This window comes from Tinamus guttatus, unplaced genomic scaffold (genome assembly GCF_059628265.1).
Source record: "Tinamus guttatus ecotype Peru unplaced genomic scaffold, ASM5962826v1 Tinamus_guttatus_pri_ptg000634l, whole genome shotgun sequence".
In the NCBI taxonomy this organism is placed as follows: domain Eukaryota; kingdom Metazoa; phylum Chordata; class Aves; order Tinamiformes; family Tinamidae; genus Tinamus; species Tinamus guttatus.
The window spans coordinates 797,313-819,503 of record NW_028289168.1 but is presented as its reverse complement, the minus strand read 5'-3'; the positions used below and the strand labels follow the sequence as shown (position 1 = coordinate 819,503).

At 55.9% G+C, this 22,191-nt stretch overlaps 2 protein-coding genes across 2 annotated transcripts; both read left to right on the top strand.

Moving 5' to 3' along the window:
* The first annotated feature begins 12,715 nt into the window (after window positions 1–12,715).
* LOC148592138 (olfactory receptor 14C36-like) lies at window positions 12,716–13,675 on the top strand. Its single transcript, XM_088535602.1, has one exon. It carries the CDS (start codon window positions 12,716–12,718, stop codon window positions 13,673–13,675), a length of 960 nt encoding a protein of 319 aa, XP_088391728.1.
* Window positions 13,676–14,527: 852 nt separating this feature from the next.
* Window positions 14,528–22,187, top strand: LOC148592137 (maestro heat-like repeat-containing protein family member 2B). The gene is made up of 20 exons (XM_088535601.1): window positions 14,528–14,662; window positions 14,909–15,074; window positions 15,444–15,542; window positions 15,909–16,060; window positions 16,489–16,632; window positions 17,138–17,230; window positions 17,398–17,467; window positions 17,576–17,689; window positions 17,866–17,939; window positions 18,185–18,304; window positions 18,496–18,603; window positions 19,052–19,211; window positions 19,338–19,378; window positions 19,668–19,812; window positions 19,984–20,036; window positions 20,490–20,597; window positions 20,918–21,037; window positions 21,218–21,313; window positions 21,487–21,636; window positions 22,011–22,187. The coding sequence occupies exons 1-20, from the start codon at window positions 14,528–14,530 to the stop codon at window positions 22,185–22,187; spliced, it is 2,325 nt and encodes a 774-aa protein (XP_088391727.1).
* The last annotated feature ends 4 nt before the right edge of the window (window positions 22,188–22,191 follow it).

Sequence of the window (22,191 nt, the reverse complement as noted above, 5' to 3'; positions counted from 1 at the left end):
CTCCCTCCCCTCCCGTAAATTCCCTGCCCTTCTGGGGCCTGAACAACAGCAGCGCTCTCCCACCTAGGAAGATGCTGCCCTGCTCCTACAGGCAGGGTGGGGAGGGGGTTGTGAGCATGGGGCAAGAGATGGGCAAAGGCAGTTCCCAGAGAGCCCTGAGGCAGCTCCTTGCAGTCGCTGCGCAGAGCAGGCAGTTGGGCTGTAGGGCCAGAGCCCTCCTGTTTCCCCCCGTGCTTCCTGCCTGCTCCTCAGTAGCTGCACAGTCACGCTGAGGCTTGGCCACCGTCGCGGTGCAGCTCTGTACCTGTGTGATGATGTTTTCCAAGTCTTGCGAGCTCGGTGGGGCAGGGAGCAAATGCAAGCTGTCCCTTGTGTGGGATGAAGCCAGGGTCTCGCCGTGATGCAGTGCAGCACGTGGATGCTGCTCGGCTCCCTGCGCAGACAAGGAGAAACACGATGGAGGTGGTTGTGCTGGTACTAGTGGCTCCTGAGGCACAGAAAGCCTCATCCCCACGTCAAAGGGACGTTCAGAGCTGAGCCAGGTCAGCTATGCTGGCCCCACAGATGCTCTCTGAACATCAGGGCAAGGCTCGCAGGCTCCATTAGCACCTTGGATGGTCCTGCTCACTGTGCTTTGTGTGGAGAGTCCAGCAGCGAGTACCCTGACCTCAGAGAAGGTCCTGCTGGGCTGGTTTGCCCCGACTCCTCCTCCCCACCATCCTCATGCTCTCTCGTGCGGCTCCCATCCCTGCTGCCCACCTCTCCCGCTAGAGCCACCACTCACCTCACTGCCACCTTCCCGTGTGTCAGAAAGGCCTTCCACAGGCTGCCAGCAAGCGTTCGCCCGCCGCTCCTTCTCCATCTCCTGGCTCTACACCCGGAGATGGGCTACTCTGGACTCAGAGAAGTGCTGCTCCCTCGGGAAGGAGCTGCTCTGCTCAGAGGACGCATCCAGAGTGGGCCAGGGCGAGGACTCTGCCCAAGTATAAATATGGTCACCGTGGGCACTATCCCATCACAATGGGGTTTAGGCTTTACGGTTGTGATCAGTGGCGCAGAGCCTAGTTGGAGACCTGCAACTGTTGGTATCAGGAATCAGTGAAAACCTGTTCAGTTTATTAAAGAGTGACCTGAAGGGACAGAGTGCACCCTCAGCAAGTTTGCTGAGGATAGAAAAGTGGGAGGAATGGCTGATAGCCCACAGGTCTGTGCAGCCTTTAAGAGGGGCCTAGACAGCATGGAGAGTTGCAGGTAGAGGAACCTCATGAAGTTCAACATGGGCAAGTGCAGGGTCTTGCAGCTAGGGAGGAATAACCCCATGCACCAGGACAGGCTGGGGGTTGACCTGTTGGAGAGCAGCTCCACAAAAACAACTTGGGAATCGTGGTTGGCAACAAATTGAGCATGAGCCATCAGTGTGCCCTTGTGGCCACTGATACTGGTGGCTGAGGTCTGACAGTACTCAGAGTGCCCCCACAATATTGCAATGGCAGCAGATGTCTTTGGGTGGCCACTAGCTCCAGGCTGTGGTGTTTCACTGTGGGTGCAGGAATCGCCCTCCACTGCCCCTTCCCTGGGCCTCCTGGGTCCCCAGTGCCTCTCTGGGGATTGCAGAGCCCTCCTTTCCCCATGTGCACCTGGGTTTAGTGCTCTACCTTCTGCTCCCTGCACTGTGAGTCATCCCTGTTTTGTTAAAGCTGCACTCAGTGCCCACTCCCAGGCAAACCCTGTGCCTGGAGATCCCCTGGGGGTTCTCTCATCAGCACAGTCACGTGTGGGGCAGCCTGGCACAGGCAATGCAGAGACCATTGCCTGTCTGCAGTGGTCAATGAGAGATAAACCCTAGATTGAGGCTAACAGATCACCCTGGAATGCTGAGGTCATCCCCCGGATCTCATGGAGTTCACAAGCAGAAGAGCAGGCCCATTTGTAGTTGCACACCCTTGGGCATACTTTTTGATTCCAGTTTCTAAAGAGAGGCCAGATTCAGGACCATCATAGGACAAATCCCCTTTTATTATGGAAATGTTATTCTGGAATCCAGCTTTGGCTTAAAGGAGCCCAAGGACTGGTCCTGCCTGTTCTTCCAGGGTACGAGGGAAAACAAGCCTATATCTACCAGATCATGACAGTTATGAGTGTTCCTCGGCCACATCTGCAGAATAAAGCGTGGAAAGACAGCATGGAAATGAGGAGGCCAATTCTAAATAGAGGAAGTCCTGCTCCCCTACTGGAATGTGTCTTCAGGAAAGATGAACTGCCATGGGAAGGCTGCCTCTAGACGTTCCTTCAATGCACTCATGTTTAGTTTTGTGTGTTGGAGCTTTGCATGGAGCCATGGAAACCTGTGGTGACACCTGGTTGCCATTTCTGTCATATTAGAGAGATTTGAGATCACACTCTAATGATAGCCACGAGAGCTGAGATCTCCTAAACAACACTGGACCCCTGGTCTCAGCCCACCCGCTCTTGTCCTGCCGTGACTCTGTACCCCAGAGGTCCCTTGGTGTCGGTGCTGGAAAAGATGCTGCAGAGGGAAACTCTCCTCCCTGCACTGGGCACATCCAAGGGTGCTCAAAGAAGCGGCTCAGAGAATCCCCCCTCTCTGCTAGTGAAGGGGGAAGCCTGGCTTCCTGCTTTATCATGGTCTATGTTTAACTGCTAAAGGAGAGATTCCTGTGCAGACGTGACAAAAATTAGGTATCTTTATTATTTATTATTGTAAGATGGATGTAAAAGAGAGAAGTAAAAAAGAAAGAAATGGATACAATAAAGGTTTGATGGCGGATATCCTGGTGAGTGAATGAAACAGTTGTTATCATTGACCTTGTACCCACTGGATGAGTTTCTTCAGTGCCTCCTTGAGCTCCTTGTTCCTCATGCTGTAAATGAGGGGGTTCAGGGCTGGAGGCACCACCGAGTACAGAATGGACACAACCATATCTAGAAGTGGGGAGGAGATGGAGGGAGCCTTCAGGTAGGCAAACAATACAGTAATGACAAGCAAGGAGACCACGGCCAGGTGTGGGAGGCACACGGAAAAGGCTTTGTGCCGGCCCTGCTCAGAGGGGATCCTCAGCACAGCTCTGAAGATCTGCACATAGGACACCACAATGAAAACAAAACACCCAAAGACTAAAGTGATACTAACAACAAGAAACCCAACTTCCCTGAGGTAGGAGTCTGAGCAGGAGAGCTTGAGGATGTGGGGGATCTCACAGAAGAACTGCTCCACCACATTGCCTTGGCAGAGTGGTAGGGAAAATGTGTTCCCAGTTTGCAGGAGAGCATTGAGAAAACCACTGGCCCAGGCAGCTGCTGCCATTTTGACACAAACTCTGCTGTCCATGAGGGTCCCGTATTGCAGGGGTCTGCAGACGGCAACATAGCGGTCGTAGGCCATGACTGTGAGGAGAGAAAATTCTCCTCCAAACAAGAAGACAAAGAAAAATATCTGGGCAGCACATTCGAAATAGGAAATGGCCCTGGTGTTCCACAGGGAATTGGCCATGGATTTGGGAACAGTCGTGGAGATGAAGCCAAGGTCGAGGAGGGAGAGATTGACGAGGAAGAAGTACATGGGGGTGTGGAGGTGGTGGTCGCAGGCTACGGCTGTGATGATGAGGCCGTTGGCCAGGAGGGCAGCCAGGTAGATGGCCAGGAAGAGCGAGAAGTGTAAGAGCTGCAGCTCTCGCGTGTCTGAGAATGCCAAGAGGAGGAACTCGTTGAGGGAGCTGCTGTTGGACATCTGTTCTATTTGGCTCAGGAATACTGTGTAGGGAAGGAAAGTCAATATTAGCTTAGAAGAATTTTCTCTGAAATAAACTTTCCATTTTTCACAGAAATGCTTCCCGACCCCGTCCCACCTCTCAGTAATTTCTTCTTCGCACTGTCACCTTCAGTCAGCTCCTCAGTCTCTGCTCCACCTGAGTGTTCTGGGAGGAGCCGGAGCCTGAGTTACTCTACGCCAATGTGTATAAAGGACTGATTCTTGATATCTCTCCTTTTCGGAGTTGATGTCAGAGGACATGCACCTTTAAAATAAAGGGTCTTTTCATATTCCCACACACACTTCCAAGGAGTTTGGGGTGCAGCAGGGGGTTTTAGCATTTTGTTTTAGAATTAGTTATTTTCGAAATTTTTATATTCTGCCACCATACCTTGTAAGGTTCTTTGCATGGCGTTATTGGCATGCAGATAAATATAGATGTCTCTATTCCTGCAAATGTGAACATTAAGCAGACTGGAGATGGAAGTGGGGTCTCTGCTGCTTAGGGAACAGTGTGGAGTGCTGTTGAGTCCATCTGCTTTGTTCCTGCACACAACCCTGGACTCGGTTGCGATCACAGAAGCCTGTTTTCAAAGCACTCATTTAACTCTGCTCTCCCTCTAAGTTCAAGGTGAATACGTGATGGAGAGAACAGGACACTGCTACTGACATGGCAAAGACTCTGTACACTGAGTCCACTTATGCAGGGCACCTCACAGCCCCAGCAGGACAACAGAGACAGTCACGTGTCCTGACAGTCACAGGGTCTCCTAAAGGGAGAGTAAACCCCTTTGCAGCCCCTCCAATGACGCTGCCCAGCACCCTGGGCACATTGACCCTCTTCAGACACCTCCATGGCAGGACCTCAGGGTGAGTATCTGAATTTGTAGCTGAAGTCCCAGCTGACTGCCAGGACAAGAGCAGAAAGGAGAGGCAGGGAAATGAGGAGAAACACTGTGACTGCTGCCAAGGGAGGACAGAGAGACAGAGCAGCACCGTGGCCAGGTTGCACCTTCCAGACAGTGTGGACATCCAGGGCAGTGGTTTTCTGACCCTGTGCCTTGCAATGGGAAATGGGCACATGGCAGGAGAGAGGCAGCTCTGCTGTTCTGGAAATCCGACTGCAGAGGAGGTCAGAAATGCCCTGGAGCCCTTCCCCTTGAGAGCAGAGTGAGACTAAGCACAATGAGAATGAGGAGAGCTGCAAAGGGGATATTGCTGCTGCCCACAGGTGAAAAGGCAGTTGAAGGAATATTCTGGGGTCCTCGCAGACCTATTGATCCCTCAGAGCAGCACTGCAGAACTCTCCTTCAGGCATCTAAACCTAAAATGTCCCATTCATTTGCTGCCTTGTCAAGGATACAAAACAAAATCCTGGCCTCTGGATATTCCCTTCCCTTTCATAGAAGCTTCCCAAGAGTGTCCTCTTGAAAAGCCCCTTCCAGATATGTGGTGTGGGTGAGGCTGAGCTGTGAGCAGCCCTGACCCCACACAGCAGCCTCTCAGCAGGAGAATGAACCTGCCTGGGGGGAATCTCTCCTCCCACCCAGAGCTTCTCCCTGCAGCGCCCTGGCAGGCTGAGTGCTGATCCTCACAGAATCACTGCCCCGGGCACACAGCACCCTGGGGCGCATGGACACTGCTCTGAAGAACAGTGCTCTGAAGAACCTGTGTGCCCACATTGCCTTCACTGTCCTGCACCAGCTCCAGAAGAAGCAGCCATGATGCCCTGACCTTGTGATGCTGGGACAGGAAGTTTCTGTTCTGAAGCATCTCCTCGTATGCAAAGTAGAAGCGGGGAGAACAATCCTCAAAAAAAGAAAAGTCATCAGCTGGAGGGATGCTGCAGACCCCTCCAGAAACCTCAGTAGCATTACCCTGCAGCCGGAGACTTACCATGTCCAAGATTGCTCCCACCATGAGCTCTCCTCTGTCCTCCCACTCCACGCTGCCTTTCACCTCTTTGTCCTCTCTCCTCTGCTGTCTGCAGCAGCAGGCAGTGCCCGCAGCCCTGCTGCCCTTGGCACAGGAGCTGCTCCTGCACTCGGCTGTCTCTGGGCAGTGCTGAAAGGTTGGCACGAGCTGCGGCCCAGCTGAATTCATGAATTACTCTATCCCTTGGGATTCCTCCTCCTGGGATATGTTCCCTCAAGTCGAGTAACCTGTTTTCCTTCTCTAAAGAGTACAGGGATACAGATTCCAACGTTGCAGTTTATTTCATCAGATAATGATTATCTACCAAAGTTAGAAATGTCCCACGGGAAGTCCTGATTCACATCTCTTAACTAGGCAGGACACCCAGACAAGGATAAGAAGGGAGCTTGTTGATACATGGTACATATATGATTGAGATGACTTATTCAGATGGCTTATTGGGGCTCCACATGTCTGTTCAGAAGCGCCAGGTTTGGAGAAGGATTCAGCTAACTCATGAACTCCACAAATACATGGCAGGTGGGATTCCCCCTTACCAGGCTATGCATGCACATGGTCTGCTTGCAAGCTCCTGGCCTAAAGGTCCTAATGGAATCACTGGAAATAGAGCTTCAGTGGGAGGCCAGGGCATGAATTTCCTTGGTCATCTCTAATGACCCTGGATGCCTTCTATCCTACTAGAGCAGCACTCACAATAAAGCTGAGGGACAGGCAGACCCCTACAGCTCACAAAGCTGATATATTCAAGTGGAGACCGTTTATAGAATCACAGAATGGTTGAGGTTGGAAGGACCTTCGCAGATGATCTGGTTCAATCCCCTTGATAAAGCAGTGTCACCTACAGCATGATGCACAGGATCCCATCCAGGCAGGTCTGTAATATCTGCAGAGGAGACTCCACAACCTTTCTGGGCAATCCATGCCAGTGCTCTATCACCTTCACAGTCAAGATGCTTTTGCTTAAATTCAGGCAGAACTTCCAGTGCTTCAATTTGCGTCTGTTGCCTCTTGTGCCATCATTAGTCACCACTGAAAAGAGTCTGGGCCATCCTCTTCTGCTCTTGGCATCCTCCCTTCAGGTATTTGCATAACCTGATAAGATCCTCTCTCAGCCTTCTCTTCCCCAGGCTAAAATAGGCCCCGTTCTCTCACCTTCTCCTCACATGAGGGATGCTCCAGCTCCCTGATCAACTTTGTAGACTTATGCTGGGCTCTCTCCAGTAGCTTCATGTCCCTCTTGTACTGCGGAGCCCAGCACTGGACACAGGACTCAAGGAGTGGCCTCCCCAGGACTTAGTAGAGAGGCAGGATGGCCTCCCTTGTCCTCCTGGCAACAGTCTTCCTACTACACCCCAGAAGACCACTGCCCTTCTTGGCAGCAAGGGGACATTGCTGGTTCATAGGCAAGCTTCAAGGGGGCTTGAGTGAGAGCAGGCACCTTTCTCTGGTTGCAAGGGATATTTGGAGATCACCTAGTCAGATGATGGTGAAGTGAATGTTCGTAAGCACCTAGGAGGCCAGCAGCAGGCACATGGCACTGCTCCTGCTTGGGAGGGGCGTCACATTGTCTGTTCTCCTAACTGGACAGCACCAGGCATTAGCAGGTCCATCCATGTCTGTGAGGGTGACCGTGAGCTCTGCTCTTTGCTGAGTCCCGGGCAGGCCAGCAAGAGGCGCCTGGCTGGGCAGTTCCTTGGGAGGTCCCTGCTGGCAGAGCAGCTGCGAGGCCAGCGCTGGCCCATGGCTGGGGACGGGCTCTGAGGCCTCTCCTGTCCCAGCAGCAGCGGCGGGGACAAGAGGGTTTGCTGAGGGTGCCCCGTGGAGGGGCTGACACCTGCGGAGCTCTGCAGCCCTGGAGAAAGGCAGCTCCTTAATAAAGAGGAGGGAGATGGAGCACTTAGCACCAGGAAATTGTGCTGCTGTGAGCATGATCTTCTCTGTCACCCTCACAGCAAAGTTCTTCCTCACATAGAGATGGAACTACCTGTGTTTCAGCTTACACCCATTACCCCTTGTCCTGTCACTGGTCACCACCAAGAAGAGTTTGGCCCCATCCTCCCTACATTAACCCCCTAAGGTACTTACTTCTACATGTTGATCAGATCTCCTCTCAGTCCTCCCTTCTCCAAACTAAACTCCCTTCGTCTCCCTTCGTCTTTCCTCATATGATAGGTGCCAGAATCCCATTAGCCTTCCTGGCCACAAGGGCACATTGCTGACTCATGGTTAACTACTTGTCAACCAGGATTCCCAAATCCCTCTCTGTGGAGCTGCTCTAATCTATACTGGTTTCTGGGGTTATTCCTCCCCAGGTGCAGGACCCTGCACTTGTCCTTGTAATATAATGCTGGACATTATTTCTAAATGCCTCTGCCTTTGCCTCTGCCTTTTTTTCTCCTCTACATTGCCCTATTAGTCTGGAGCTAAGTTACGAGATCCCAGTTAACCCAAGGGGTATCTGCTAGTCTGAGTGCCCTGAGGTATCTGACAGTTTTAGTGAGTATCGGAATGGCCCATCCTTATGCTTGGCAGGTCTGTCGTTAAAGACCTGCTGGCTTTCCTGAGCTCTGATATCCTTGAGAGCTGCCTCCCCTGGGATCCCCCACCAGTCCCCTGAACAGGCCAGGAAGTTGGCTCTTCTGAAGCCCAGTCTCTATTCTGCTACTGTCCTTCTGGACTCCCCTCAGCATTAGGCACTCCAGATTCTCATGGTCACAGTAGCAAGGAAGACACTGACTATCCCATCCCTGATCAGTTTGTCCTTGTTTGAAATGTCCAGATACCAGAAAGCATCGTCCTTATCAGCCCATCTGGCAGCTGTGCAAAAAAGTTCTCCTTAATGTCCTCCAGAAGCCTCCCAGACTGCTTTCACCCTGCAGTTTGCCTATCCAGGACGTGATAGGGGGATTAAAGTCCGTCCAACAAGAACCAGGGCCAGTGATCCACAGACTTTTTTTATACTGCTGAGAAATAGGAGAGCTCCCTCCTGAGACGCTCACCCACAAGCTCTAACTTCAAACCTTGCCTCTTCCAAGGAAGAGCTCCACATATCCAATCTGCTCCTTCACACAAAAGGTATCCTCCCTCATCGTCTACTGATCACCATTCCAATGGTATTTCTGGCCTGTGACAGCTTGCACATCTTCCTGTGCTCCTGCCTCTACTTCAGGCAGCCTACACTTGCATGTATTTGGGCTGTAGAGCTTCAGCTGTGGCACAGAGAAGAGAATGGTCACAGAGAAACCTGTTACCAAGAGGCAAAGACACTGGGTGTGCAATGGCCCAGTTCAGAGCAGAGCCATGCCGTCATATATAGCAGGAACAATGCAATGGTGGAAGCAGCTTCCTACTAAGAAAGTTAATCCAGCAGTGTCCGAGGCCAGGAGGACACAGAGCTGGGCCACTGAGAAACAGCAGGAAAGGGGGTTGTGCCTGAGGTGACTCTGTGGCTATACTGGACCTATGACAGACTCCTTGCACAAATCTCCAGGAAGGACAAGGTGCCCCTGACGATGTCCATGGACCTGGACAGCCTGTGATCCAGCCATGCTGAGGTCCATGTTAGCCCTGTCTCTGTTCATATAATATGATGGAGTGAGCAGAAGTTGAGAGGAGGAGAGCAAGAAGGGATTGAGAGTGCAAAGAACCTCAAGATACCTTGGTGTGATGTGCCCCTCATTTATGCAGCACACATGGATGTAGACAGGATGGACTTTCCCTACAGACAGTGCTGGATTTCATTTGTTTGGGTTCAGGATGGAACCCTAGGATTCTCTGGAGCACTTGCCCAGCAAGCGCTCCAAAGGGGATAGTTTCCCTGCAGGTCCAATCTGTTAGAGACATATGGTTGAGCTGGACAACCCAGGCATCTGACAAGGCTCTTCCAGCACTTTTCAACATCATCAAATCAAGTGTCCGTGCTGAATTACAAGAGCTGCTGGTTAATACTGGAATCTTCCTATTCCTCAGCTGGAGTGAGCGGGGCTCTAGTTGTGTTTGGCACCAGGAGGTCATTTCAGACAGCCAAGACAATTACCCACCTGATCCTCACCTCATCCTCTAGGATGATGCAGGTCCCCCAGTTCCTGCATCAGAGCAAGCAGACACTGACACCACATCTGTGTGTGGTACATCTGCTTTGGACCACATCTGTCTCTTCAACTGTCACCAGATATCTGTGTGTAAGCGACTGACTCTTCCATCTCCAATGATTATAGTGGGATCTTAGACAGAGCACACATGCACACCTCTGTGTTGTGCTCACTTTCTGTTTGGCAAGGGGAATCCCACCGATGGCATCTGTGGAATTTACAGGAATAATCTGAATATCACTTCAGACTCAGGGCTGGGGGTCTGCATTCTGTAATGCCCACATTGATTAATCCTAATCAAAATCTGAACAACGTCTCAGTGAGTTGGATTTGTCCCATCTAGGTGTCCCTGTCTGGTTGAGAGATGAAAATCATTCTTCCAGAGTGGGACATTCACAACTTTCATAGCTCCTCATCCTCTGATGAAATAAATGGCAATGTTGGAACCTCTCTCCACTCACGAGAAAAGGAAAACAGATGATTATTTTAGTTTGCTTGAGGGAACATTCCCCAGGGGGAGGGAGCACGAGGGACAGAGAAATTGATGAGTTCAGCTGGGCCTCTGCTCCTGAGCGGGGCCAGGCTCCTGGGACGGAGGCAGCTCGTGGCAGCCTGGCAGCACTGCCCAGAGACAGCCGAGTGCAGGAGCAGCTCCTGTGCCAAGAGCAGCAGGGCTGCGGGCACTGCCTGCTGCTGCGGACAGCAGAGGAGAGAAGGCAGCGAGGGATGAACGGTGGTTTGGAGCAAGGGGAACAGAGCAGAACTCAGTGCATGGCAAAATCTTCACAGCCGTTTACATGGTGAGTGTCTGCCTGCAGGGCAATGCTGTTGAGCTTTCTGCAGGGGACTTCTGCTCTCAGTCCATGTCATTATGCACTGGGATTTTAATAGTCTCTCTCCTGGATTATTGAGGGCAGAGCAGGCTGAGGAGATGCTCCAGGGCAGGCGTTCCCTGCCACTGTCACAGGGACAGAGCATCCTGCTTCCTTCTCGCAGGGACGTTGCAGGGGGTGAAGGCAGGGAGTGCAGCCAGGTCTGTTCTTCAGAGCAGTGTCCCTGCGCCTGCTGTGTGCTCAGGGCAGTGACTCTGCAGCCTGCGAGGGGCAGCGCTCAGCCTGCCTGGGGAGCTCCCCATGGGCCTCCAGGGAGAAGCTCTGCGTGAGAGGAGAGACACCTGGCAGGGATTAGGGCAGTGAGGGATTAAGAGGTCTGTGAGAAACCCCAGCAAGCCGCTTCATCTCCACCTTAGATTACAGATAGCATCACCATCATCATTGTGGCTTCAGAGGACTTAATGTGACCTAATCACTACGACCTGCAGCCACAGAGCCAGGAGGTTTCTGTAGGGCAGAGCTGAACACATGGAGGGTGATCGGGGTCTGTGAGCAGGGACAAGACACAGAGACAGAGGAAGAGCTGCCGGCAGGGACAGCTCCAGGCAGCAGAGATGGGCAGGGAAGGGGCAGGAAGTGCAGGGCAGGAGCTGCCTCCTCTGCAGCCAGACCTCCATCCATATCCAGAGGCATCTCTCCTGCCATGGGCCCATTTCCTGCTGCCCCACCAAGGGGCTGAGAGTCACTGCTCTGTAATATCACCCTTTGTGAGGTTGCATGCCCAGCTGCGTACGGTGAAGGCTCTCCAGGATGTCTCTCTGTGCCTCTCCTTGCCTGCCTTGGTAGCAGTGTCATGGTCTAGCTCCTTGTTTCCCCTCCTGTCCAGGATGCTCCTGTTCCTGCTCTCAGCTTTCTGGGGTTGGGTGTTTTCCGCTGCAGTTCAGGTGCTGATGTTGCAAGCTGTGGAACAGAGGGGTCTGCAGGGAAGGAGCTTTTCCATCCCCCTTCTGTCCTGTGCAGCTCCATGAAATGCAGTGCACAGGGCTGGGAAATGAGCTGTATCTCCCTCAAGGAGATCCCATCCTCACTGCTCAGAGAGACCCGTGAGGAAGCTGCAGAGATGCTGAGGGTATGGAGGTGTTGGGGAGAATCTGTCTATGGGCAGCTGAAAAGAGCCCTGTGTGCTCTTGGCAAGAAGGGGAGTGAGGAGACTCTCTTAAGTGTATGGAGAAAGGGCAAGAAATTGAAAATCTGCATTGTGAAATGGGACTCCTCTGCCCTCTGCAAGGTCTGATCTCCTGTTAGGATAGTAGAGGAGTGTGATCATCCTCCAGCATAGAACAGCTGGGAAATAGTCTAAGAGACAAATGAGATGTCCCTAATCTGCACATAACAACAGTGGATGATTTCGTCTCTGGACTCAGTAGAAATGCCAAAGAGGTCTGTTTTGAGGAACACTCCCCAGGGATGACAAGCATAGCTTCAATCAAATAAAAAATATTGAACAATTCCATGAAACTCTGTTCCTCAAACCACCCTCTTTATATTTGGGAGGGAAGATGCTGAAGGGCTCGTTGATGTCTTGAGTGGACTTCACCTGACAGAAATGGTGAATGGTCAAGCTCGTCACCTCTGTTCCCTGATTCCCAGTGCTGCACAGCAGGACAGACCCCCTGGAATCCAGCGGCTGAGGTCCCTGCTCCTCGCAGCACACTCAGCCAGCACAAAGTTCAAGCAAAGAAACTGCGCTAAGAGCCTCTTGGAAATGACATTGTTAATTTGGGGATGTTTGAAAACTGAATGAATTCAGAGGGTTTTTTTTGCAGTTGTTTTGTTCTTTTTGTTCTCCTTAAAAACTCATCCAGTGCAAAGCAGAACTCATGTACTGAAAAAAAGAGATCCTTTCAATAAAGAGAGAGGCAGTGTTTGACTATGTGGGGGGAGAGTGTATGAAAACTGAATAACTTGGGAGTTCTTTTGTTTTCCTGTTTTTTTTTTTTTTTTTTTTTTTTTGTCTTGAAGAGTTAGTTCTGACTTCTCACTAACTTCTCTTCTTTGGACAGTTCCTAATGACACGAGGGAGGCAAATGTTGAATAGCAGCTCTTTTACCGACTTCCTCCTCCTGGCATTCGCAGGCACATGGGAGCTGCAGCTCTTGCACTTCTCGCTCTTCCTGGCCATCTACCTGGCTGCCCTCCTGGCCAACGGCCTCATCATCACAGCCGTAGCCTGCGACCACCGCCTCCACACCCCCATGTACTTCTTCCTCCTCAACCTCTCCCTCCTTGACCTTGGCTCCATCTCTACCACTGTCCCCAAATCTATGGCCAATTCTCTGTGGGACACCAGGGCCATTTCCTACTGGGGATGTGCAACACAGTTCTTCATGTTTGCATTTTTCATTTCAGCTGAGTATTCTCTCCTCACAGTCATGGCCTATGACCGCTACGTTGCCATCTGCAGACCCCTGCACTATGGTGTCCTCCTGGACAGCAGAACTTGCATCAAAATGGCCGCAGCTGCCTGGGCATCTAATCTTCTCTATGCTCTCCTGCACACTGGGAACACATTTTCCCTACCCCTCTGCCAAGGCAATGTGGTGGAGCAGTTCTTCTGTGAGATCCCCCAGATCCTCAAGCTCTCCTGCTCACACTCCTACCTCAGGGAAGTTGGGCTTCTTGAGGTTAGTGCCTGTTTAGGCTTTGGGTGTTTCATTTTCATTGTGTTGTCCTACGTGCAGATCTTCAGAGCTGTGCTGAGGATCCCCTCTGAGCAGGGCCAGCACAAAGCCTTTTCCATGTGCCTCCCGCACCTGATTGTGGTCTCCCTGTTCATCAGCACTGCTCTGTTTGCGTACTTGAAGCCCCCCTCCATCTCGTCCCCATCTCTGGATCTGGTGCTGGCTGTTCTGTATTCGGTGGTGCCTCCAACTCTGAACCCCCTCATCTACAGCCTGAGGAACAGGGAGCTCAAGGATGCCCTGAGGAAAGTAATTTCATGGACGTTATTCAGAAATGGTAATACTGATGTTGCTCTCCACATGTGAATCCCACTGTATCATGTACCAGGACTGAGCAATGTTTCTTTATGTTTATTAGATTTAGTATTACTAGCATTTGTTAACATGCTGCTACACAAATGGTTGGATTTGTTCGTCCTTGAATTAGACTACTTTGTCTCATATGGTTTCCAAATAAATTGGTGTCTAAGTCTGGGTCAGAGCTGACTCCCTCACTCTGTCATTAAAAGCAGAAAGTTCCACCCAGTGCGGTGCCTGAAGGCTGCTCTTTGGAGGAAGCTGCTTTTAAGAAAAGGCTCAAGGAAATGGAGGAGGCCTGTAGCTATTGGTCTTCCCCAGATGTCGATATTGGATTCAGTCTTGTCCAGCTACTTGATTAATCACCTGAATGAAGGGGATGAGCGCACACTTAGCAAGTGTCCTTATAGTCCCAAACTGGGAGCAGTGTCTGATACCCCACACCTCTGTGCAGCCATTCCGAGGGAAACGAACAGGCTGGAGAGTTGGGCCTCATGAAGTTCAGGGTCCTACACCTAGGTAAGAATAACTGAGTTGGGGCTGTCCCATGAGGCTGGAGGGCTCCCCACAGCACCCTGCTGCCCTGATGCCATGGGTGGTCCTCCCTCCATGGCACCTCTGTCCCCTGCCTCACTGCAAACACCGATCCTGCCATGGTGTTGGGCAGTCGCTTCCACATACCCTTCTTTCCTGCGGGAGGTGACGGTGGTGCCGGAGTTGGGGCTTGGGTTGTGGTCAGGAAATCCCAGCGCAGGATTCCCAGCCGCTCCTAACGGCTGTGCTGAGAGGTGCCGCCAGCTTGAGCACGGCCTCACCATCCCGGAGCTGCTGAGGGCTGCAGGTCCCACCACATGGTGTGTGATGTGTCCCCAGGGCGGTCGAGAGGAGACCTACCGCCAGCTGGAGAGCATCTTGTGTGGCTCTCAGAGCTGTCTGCAGAGCTCTGTCGTAGACAGGCTCGTAGCAGCGGTGTCTGCAGACCTGCGAGCGGTCCAGGTGAGCTTGTTCTCTCTTAGTGAGACTCCGGATGCAGGTGCCCAGCTGTCTTACGGACAGTCTTTGGGACGTGTCCTTGCTTGTGGGGCTTGGGGAGGTACCCGGAGCTGTGCAGAGAGGCGGTCGTGGGCTGTTTGGGAGCGAGGGGCAGTGGGAATCGTGTCACGGGATCTATGTGGTGCCTGGAGACTGAGCGCGGGGCACAGCTGGTCGTGCTCGCGCCGTGCAGGAGCTGTTGTGTTCCAGGGTGTGACAGCCGCTGTGAGGACGGCAGCGAGTGACGTCCTGGTGGCCCTGGCCCGCTTCCACCTGTGCGAGGTGGTGTCCGCGCTGCAGGGCCACCTGAGGAGCCTGCAGGAGGTGTCGGCGGAGGTGGTGCTCGTCACCCTGCGGAATGTGGCTGCCCGCTACGGTAGAGTTCCCAGCCTGATGCTCTGCGTTTCTGTGGGTGCCCAGCGGGAGACACAACTCCTGTAGCTGCCCAAAATGTCTGGGCTGGGCTGGAGGGAACCTGCTGGAGACCAAATGTGCCAGGCTTTGCCCCGTGTCATGCCCAGGGCTTCCCTGCACCCCTTGGGGAAGGTGCCCACATGCGGGTGCCCTGGCAGGAATCTCCTCATGCCATAGGCTCCCCTAGCGCAGCGCCAGTTCTCCCATCCCCTGCCAGCATGGCCCCGTGGCCTCAGGGCCCCACAGCCCTGGTCCTGGCACACAAAACTACCAGGGCACAGAGCCCACGGGCTGTGGCAGCTCTGCCTGATCGGGACTGCCCCCTCCGCAGCCCTGCAGTGCATGCCCTTCGCAGCAGTGACGCTGGCGACCCTGCACAGGGCGCTGAGCGAGGCGCGGAGCGGCCGGGTGCCGCGCGCCGTCTGCGGTGGTGAGTGTCGGCATCACGGCAGGGCCCACAGAGACGGGAAGGGGCCAGGGTGGCCCTGGGTGCCTTGCTGGGCTCTTGGGGTGGGCACGGCTGGGAGTGGGAAGCGCCGTGAGAGGGACCGTTTGGGAAGAAAACAAGGAGCAAGGCTGTGCAGAGGAGATGGTACTGCGGTGGGAGAGGGGAGAAACAATCCAGCATTTCAATCCGGGTGTCTTAGACCATGGCTCATGATGCCCCTGAAACACAATCTCCTGCACTGAGCCCTGGCACCCCTGGCCTGGGCGCGAAGCAGGCTTGGGGACCGCTGCAAGGTCTCCTGCCGGCCAGAGACTGTGACACGATGCTGTTTCCTTTCCCATGCTGCAGTCCTGGAGCAGTGGTGCAGCAGCATAAATATGTACTTCCGCGAGTGGGAGAAATGCGCCTTCCCTCGCGTGGGAGCTGCCCAGCTCTGCGCCCCCGTCCACCTGCTCTTCTGCTACGTGGGCGAGAACTGGCAGGGCTGCAAAGAGGAAGAGGTGAGCGCTGCTGCCCCAGCAGCCACGGGCCGCAGCAGCGAGGGCGCCCGTGGGGGCTGGAGGGGCTGTGCGAGCAGCCAAAGGGAGCAGGCTGGCCACGGAAGTGCCCGAGAGGGGAGTCTGCAGGCCATGCAGTGGGGCAAGCGGTGCCAGGCTGTGGGCAGGAGTGCAGCTGTCCATGGTGGCCCTGAGGCGTCAGCATGGAGGATGGGGCTGCCTGCTGGGAAGAGCCCAAATCCTGGGAGCGTTTGACAGGGTGGGCTGGGGCTGCAGGAGGGGATGCTCCCTGTGCTGGTGAGCGAGCCCTTGTAGCAGGGGTGAAGGGGAAGGGGAGGACTCCACATGGGAAGGGCAGGCTGGTGTGTGGGAGAGGCAAGTGCTGGAGAGACGCTGAGCCCTCGACGTGGCGTGTCCCTGTTCCTCATCAGGGCAAGCAGGCTGTGCTCCGGGCCGTGGGGGCCATGATGAGTGTCCTCGTGCGCCTGGAGGAGCACCGCGAGCGCGCATGGCAGAGGCTTCCCTGGCTGCTGCATCAGTACCGGGAAGTGCGGGACCCCGCTGGGGTGACCAGGGTGAGGCACTGCGAGGGGCACAGCACTGCTGGGGCCGTGGGGATGGTGCAAGGTGTTGGAGAGCTGCAGGGTGCTGGAAGGAACAGGAGCTCTGTATGTTTTAATACCTTTGAGCAGGCAGAGGGATCTGGGGCTTTGCAGGGGCTTGTTAGAAGAAACGGCACAGCAGGAGGCCAGGATGGAGAGGATGGATCCTGGGACAAGTGGCTCGGGAGGGGAGGCTGTGCCACCTCTGTGTCGGGGGGCATAGGGAGCTCTGTCCTCACAGGCAGGGCCGTGATCAGCCCCTGTGATGGGAGAGGTGTGAGGGGGATGGTGTGCCAGGAAAGGCCATCCCAGCAGGGCTGCAGGGGGGAGAGAGACCTTGTGGTTGAGCCAGCAGCCCCGTGCAGGCTGGGGTCTCCCTGGGAGTGGGCTCAGGCCGAGGCAGCTCCCAGCGGGGCCAATTTCCTTTCCCCATGGCTGGCGGTGACAGCTGCCCTCTCCCTCCCGTGCTCCCTTGCAGAGTCTGCGCTATTTCCTGGGGGCCGTGGCAGACGTTCAGAGCCACGTGCCTCGCACCAGGCTTCTGGCCATCAACGCTGCTGTGCACGAGCAGGTAAGGCCTGATGCTGCGTCGCTGGCCTGCACGTGCTGGGGGCTCTGGGCTTTTGGTTGTGGGTCTGTGGCCAGAGCTGCTCGTGAGAGGATCACTGGGAGCACAACTTGTTTCTGTCTCCCTCCACGCTGCTCTGGCTTTCCCTAAAACACACCTTGTCCCCACAGCTCTGTGATGAGGTGGAGCCGCCCAGCCCAGAGCACCGAGCAGAGCTGTGCCGCTGCGTCGTGCTGCAGGGTAGGGAAGGAGAGCCGGCCCCGCGCCGCCGTGTCCCGGCTGCTGTCCTGCCAACGTGCAGGTGTGGGATGCTGGCCGCTAACGCCAAGCATGATGTCTTCCCTGCAGCCCAAATCTGCCCAGAGGAGGTGATTGTGTTCCTCTACTACAAGCTGAGGAACGGGAGCAGGGCTGATCGCACGGCCGCCGTGCAAATGCTGCAAGCTCTGGTCTGTTCTAACAGTAAGTAAGACGTGCTGGAGAAAGGGAGTGCCCCTGGGATGCTGCTGCTTCCTCTGAATTGGCAATGTGGCCCCACTTTTCTGCCCCATTTGCGCATAAAAAGCCAGGGAGCTGTGACAAATCCCTCCGAAAATGGTGGCTCATCCTCAGCAGCCGCCTCCCCTTGTGTCTTGCAGTCCCCAATGCGAGGGAGAACATGCCAGTGTTGGTGAAGCTGGCACAGTCCGTGTGCCATGACCCCACAGCGCAGGTGAGCTGGTTTGGACAGGGACGGTACCGCTGCAGCGGCCGAGCAGCCCTTTCCCCAGGGCAGAAGCTGGCAAGGCCAAAGCAGCAGCCAAAGGCAGGGCCTGGGGCCGGAGCCCAGTGGCGGCTCTGGAGCAAGGGCTGCTGCTGCTCCCTCATTGTCTCGACCTGGCCAGAGGGGCTGCAGCGCTGGGAAGGCCGTCAAACCCGTGCGTTTGGTGCGGGTTGTGACTGCTGCCCCTGCCACAGGTGAGAACAGCAGTGCTGCGTTTCATTGAGGAGCTGCTGCACTCCAGCGCCCCGGGCTGCTCGGCATGGGACGTGGTGGGGCACATCTTCACTGAGTTCAGCCGTTCCTCAGACAAACTGGTAAGGGCAGAGGATGGCACTGGTCTATGTCCCATGCCGCAGTGGTGCCATGGGCATCCCTAGCATTGGGTGTTCTGCCTGGTGAGCAGGAGCAATGACACTGGTGCCACAGTGGGAGCAGCCTCCCCTCGCCGTGTACCCAGAGGGCTGGGAATGGGCATCAACGGGTGTTTCCCACTTCTGTCCTGCAGACATCAGGAAACCTTTCTGAGCTGGAGGCCCAGGAAGAAAAGGCCATTCGGCGTCTGTGCATGCACATCCTGGGCACACTGGATGTCTCCACCGGAGCAGTAGCCAAAGTGAGTTGTCTGCTGCTGGACGCTGCTGCTTCTTCTCTTTCCCCTGTGTTTTTACACCGCCCATCCTAGCCCCTAACGCAGCCAAGAAGAGCTAGGGCTGCCCTTGCTTGTTCAGCGCATGCTGTGGCTGAAAGGAGCATGGCTGGGCACGTCTTGGCTGCCTTCTGTAAATGAGACATAGGGACTGGTGGGGCCACAGGGCACCCCATTGCAGCAGGGAGGTGAGCTGTCCCCAGGGTGAGTTGTGGTGGCCGCTCTCAGCAAGCAGGCAGCCAAAGCGAGGGGAAAGGGGAACAAAGCTGGGTGGGTGATAGGGAGAGAAGGTGGAGGAGGCAGCTGGGGTGAGACTGAGGGGCTGGACTGGTGCCACAGAAGCGTCAATAACAGGCAGACTGGGAGGGAGAGGTGGAAATAGCGGCGTGCTCAGTGGCCCAGTTCTTGCCTGCAGCTCCTGTGGCCCAAACTGCTGCGGTATGTGGTGCCGGCCCAGTACACGGGCATGCTGGTCCCGCTCTGCCACTGCCTGTGTGCACTGGCCAAGAGGCGGGAGGGAGCAGAATGCTGTGAAGAGGAGGCAGCACACGAGCTCCTGGAGTCTGAGGAGCAAGGTGGGCAGCGAAGGCGCAGGTGGCGCAGCTGGGGTCCCCTTCAGCTGTGCATGGGGCTGCAGGACATGGTGTGGGCAGGGCCTGGTGGGGCTGGGCGTCTCACGTGGCTTTTCTTTGTGCCCACAGCTGCTCTGCCAGCGCCTCAGGCCCTGCTGGTTCGCCTGTTGGTGAGTAACAGGGCCCCAGGAAAGCGCTTTTGTGGCTGCAGAGAGGGGAGAGGCAGGAGAGATGGTGCCGCGGCCAGTGCAGGGCACCCTGGGAGGAGGCAGGAGGATGTCAGAGGGTGCCTGGGCTGCCCCTGCCCATTGGGAGCTCCTGTTCCTCCCGGGGGATGGCAGCGCTCAGGCGAGGCTGTCGGCTGCCTCCTGGCATCCGGGGCAATGCCAGCCTCCTTGCCCGCCTGCCTGCGGGGTGGCCACGGCTCCTGCGGCTTGCACAAGCCCATCTCTGCCCTAGGTGGTGGCAGCGGTGACTCCCCACGCAGGCGGTGGCCGTGGCGCTGCGGCCCTGCAGCTGCTGCAGGCGCTTCCCAGCAGGATCCACGGGTGCGTGGGGGCGAGCTGGGCTGCAGAGATCCCCCTGTTGCTGCAGCACCTGGCAGGTAAAGTGCCCGCGGGAGGGAGAGGCTGCGCACGGAGAGGGCAGCGCCGAGTCTGGAGGAGGGGATGAAGTTGTATTTGCCAGCACTTACCAGCCCGATGGCCTGAGGCTGTGGGACATGAGACACGGTGCTGGAATAGCAGCAAGGGCTTCTGATTTCTTGGCTTTGCAGGAACAACTGCGAGAAACCTCAACATGGCAGAATGGGAGAGCCTTCTGCTGAAGGTACAGTATCCCTGTGGGGATACACGTGAATGGGGCAAGCAAGGCCAGGAAAAGTGCTGGGAGGAACCTCAGAGCTCCCTGTTGAGGCACTGAGTGGCACAAGCAGGTCCCGAGGCGCCAGTGCCTGCCCTGGCCATGGGTGCTACTGGCTGGGAAGAGCTGCTCTTGGCATGTGCAGAACGGCTGGGCATAAAGGCAGCTGGAGACAGGGGCAGAAGCCTCCTACACAGCGCCCTGTGCCGTGGCACTGCCTGCTCCTGGCATGTGCAGTGCCCATGGGGCTGGAGTGGCTCCTGAGGGGAAGAGCGAGGGGCAGTTACAGGAGGGGCCGGTGGGCAGAGGGGCAGTTGCGAGGGGGTGCTCTGCCCCGGCCCTCTCCAGGGTCACTGCGGTGTGCAAAAGGTCCTGGCCAGGAGCAGGGGGGCATTTGCTTCATCTCCCGCTTCACCCTAGTTCCTGCGAGTGTCACTGGACCTCGTTGCGAGCGACGTCTGGATTATTGACCTTAGCCGGGAAATAAGCCGTCAGCTGGGCTGCTCTCCGCGCCTGTCCTGGGAAAAGGTTTGTTGCCTGTGCAGTATTGCTGCTGTTCACGTACCCCGAGGGCTGCGGTGACAAAACCCTGGGGGATGCCGGACAGGACTCGGGTCAGCGATGCTGCTCTGCTCTGTGCCTGGTTTTGCCCCTGCCCTCTCTCTTTGCTCAGGAAGGCGCTTGTGCCCCCTCCATGCTAAGCTGGTCCTGGGGCCAGACTGGCCAGAGGCTGCTGTTGGTGCTGCAGGTGCCTCGGCGGTCCTGGCACCATGGGGCTGCCATGGGCTGGCCCTGTCCCGCCAGGCCGGGCTGTCACTGCAGTTGGGGCCTGGCCTCTTCTCTTGCAGCGGTTCCTGTACAAGGCACTCGGCACAGCCCTGGCAGCTTGCAGGAGTTCTGGCTTCGTACAAGAGCAGACCCTGGGACACCTGCAAACTGCAAACTTCCTGGAGCTGTGGGAGGCACAGGTGAGGGTTCCTCATGTTGTGCTGCATGCCCTGGGGTTCAGGGGCTCTGTGTGCCCTGCTCTGGCCCTGCTGCATTTCTGTTCACTGCCATTACATCAGGAAAGGTCCTACCTGGCTGGTGGAGCTGGCCAGGGCTGGGCACTGTGGAGAGAGTGACTCCCCACTTTTGCTGCGTTGTAGGGAATAGTTTCAGTTGTGTCCCGCTGTGCTGAGGGGCACTTTCAGCTGGCCTTGTCATCTGTGGAGCAGTTCCTGGGAACTCTGCAACCCCAGAAGGTAAAGGGCCCTGGGAGTTGCTGTGGGTAGTTGCCAGAAAGTGTGTGGGGAGCTGCATGGCTGATTGGGCTCGGGTAGCTCCCCTCTTGGGAGCACGGAGGGTCCTGGGCAGAGCGGGGCTGCGGGCTGTCGTCTCGGTGCTTCACTGGGCTTCTCCGGCGAACCCCTGGCAGAGCGACACGGTGACGACCCGGGCTACCCGCGCGGCGCTCATGGTGGTTTATGGTCGGATGGCGCTGCGAGCTCCCAAGGAGCAGCTGCTGGCCCACGTGGGGACAGACATCGTGGGCAACGTCCTGTGGCTCTATCAGGAGGGCGGCCAGGTGAGGGCTTGAGGCGCGTGGCAGAGCCAGGGCGCTGCCATCAGCTCCAGCCTCTCCTTGTGCTTCCCGTGTGCCCCTCTCCTGCCCCAGCGGTGCCAGTGCTGCCCGCCCTGCTCCCCTGGGCCGGGGTCCATGGGGTCTTCCCGGGAGACAGCCAAGGCAGCTGCTTCCCTCCCCTTGGGAGGCTTCTTGTTGGGAGGGAAGAGGAGGATTCCTGGTAGAGTGCAGGTGTCACGCCAGGCTCCGCAGGGCTCCCAGAGGGTGCAGTGTCCTCCACGCACTGTGCTTGGAGACAGATTGCCTCCGTCTCCCTTGTTCTTTCTGCCCTGGGCCCTTTGAGGAGCTCAAAGTGGATTTTTCTTCCCTGGCATCAGGATGCGCAGCTGAAGCTCTCCCTGGTGCAGAGCATCACTGAAATCAGCACAGCCATCCGGGCTGCAGGGGCCAGCCCCAAGTTTGAGCTCTGCCGCAAGCGGGAGCTGCTGCAGACCCTGGTGGTGAGTGCCCAGAGCTGGGGCCGCGGTGCTGTAGAGCCTTTGTGGGAGTTGTGAGGGG

Bases quoted from the DNA above. Each gene is read 5' to 3' on its own strand.
- LOC148592138 (XM_088535602.1), top strand. From the start codon at position 12,716: ATGTTGAATAGCAGCTCTTTTACCGACTTCCTCCTCCTGGCATTCGCA.
- LOC148592137 (XM_088535601.1), top strand. From the start codon at position 14,528: ATGTGTCCCCAGGGCGGTCGAGAGGAGACCTACCGCCAGCTGGAGAGC. The intron at 15,075-15,443 runs GTAGAGTTCCCA...CCCCCTCCGCAG, and splicing joins GAATGTGGCTGCCCGCTACG to CCCTGCAGTGCATGCCCTTC. The intron at 17,690-17,865 runs GTAAGTAAGACG...TGTGTCTTGCAG, and splicing joins AGCTCTGGTCTGTTCTAACA to TCCCCAATGCGAGGGAGAAC.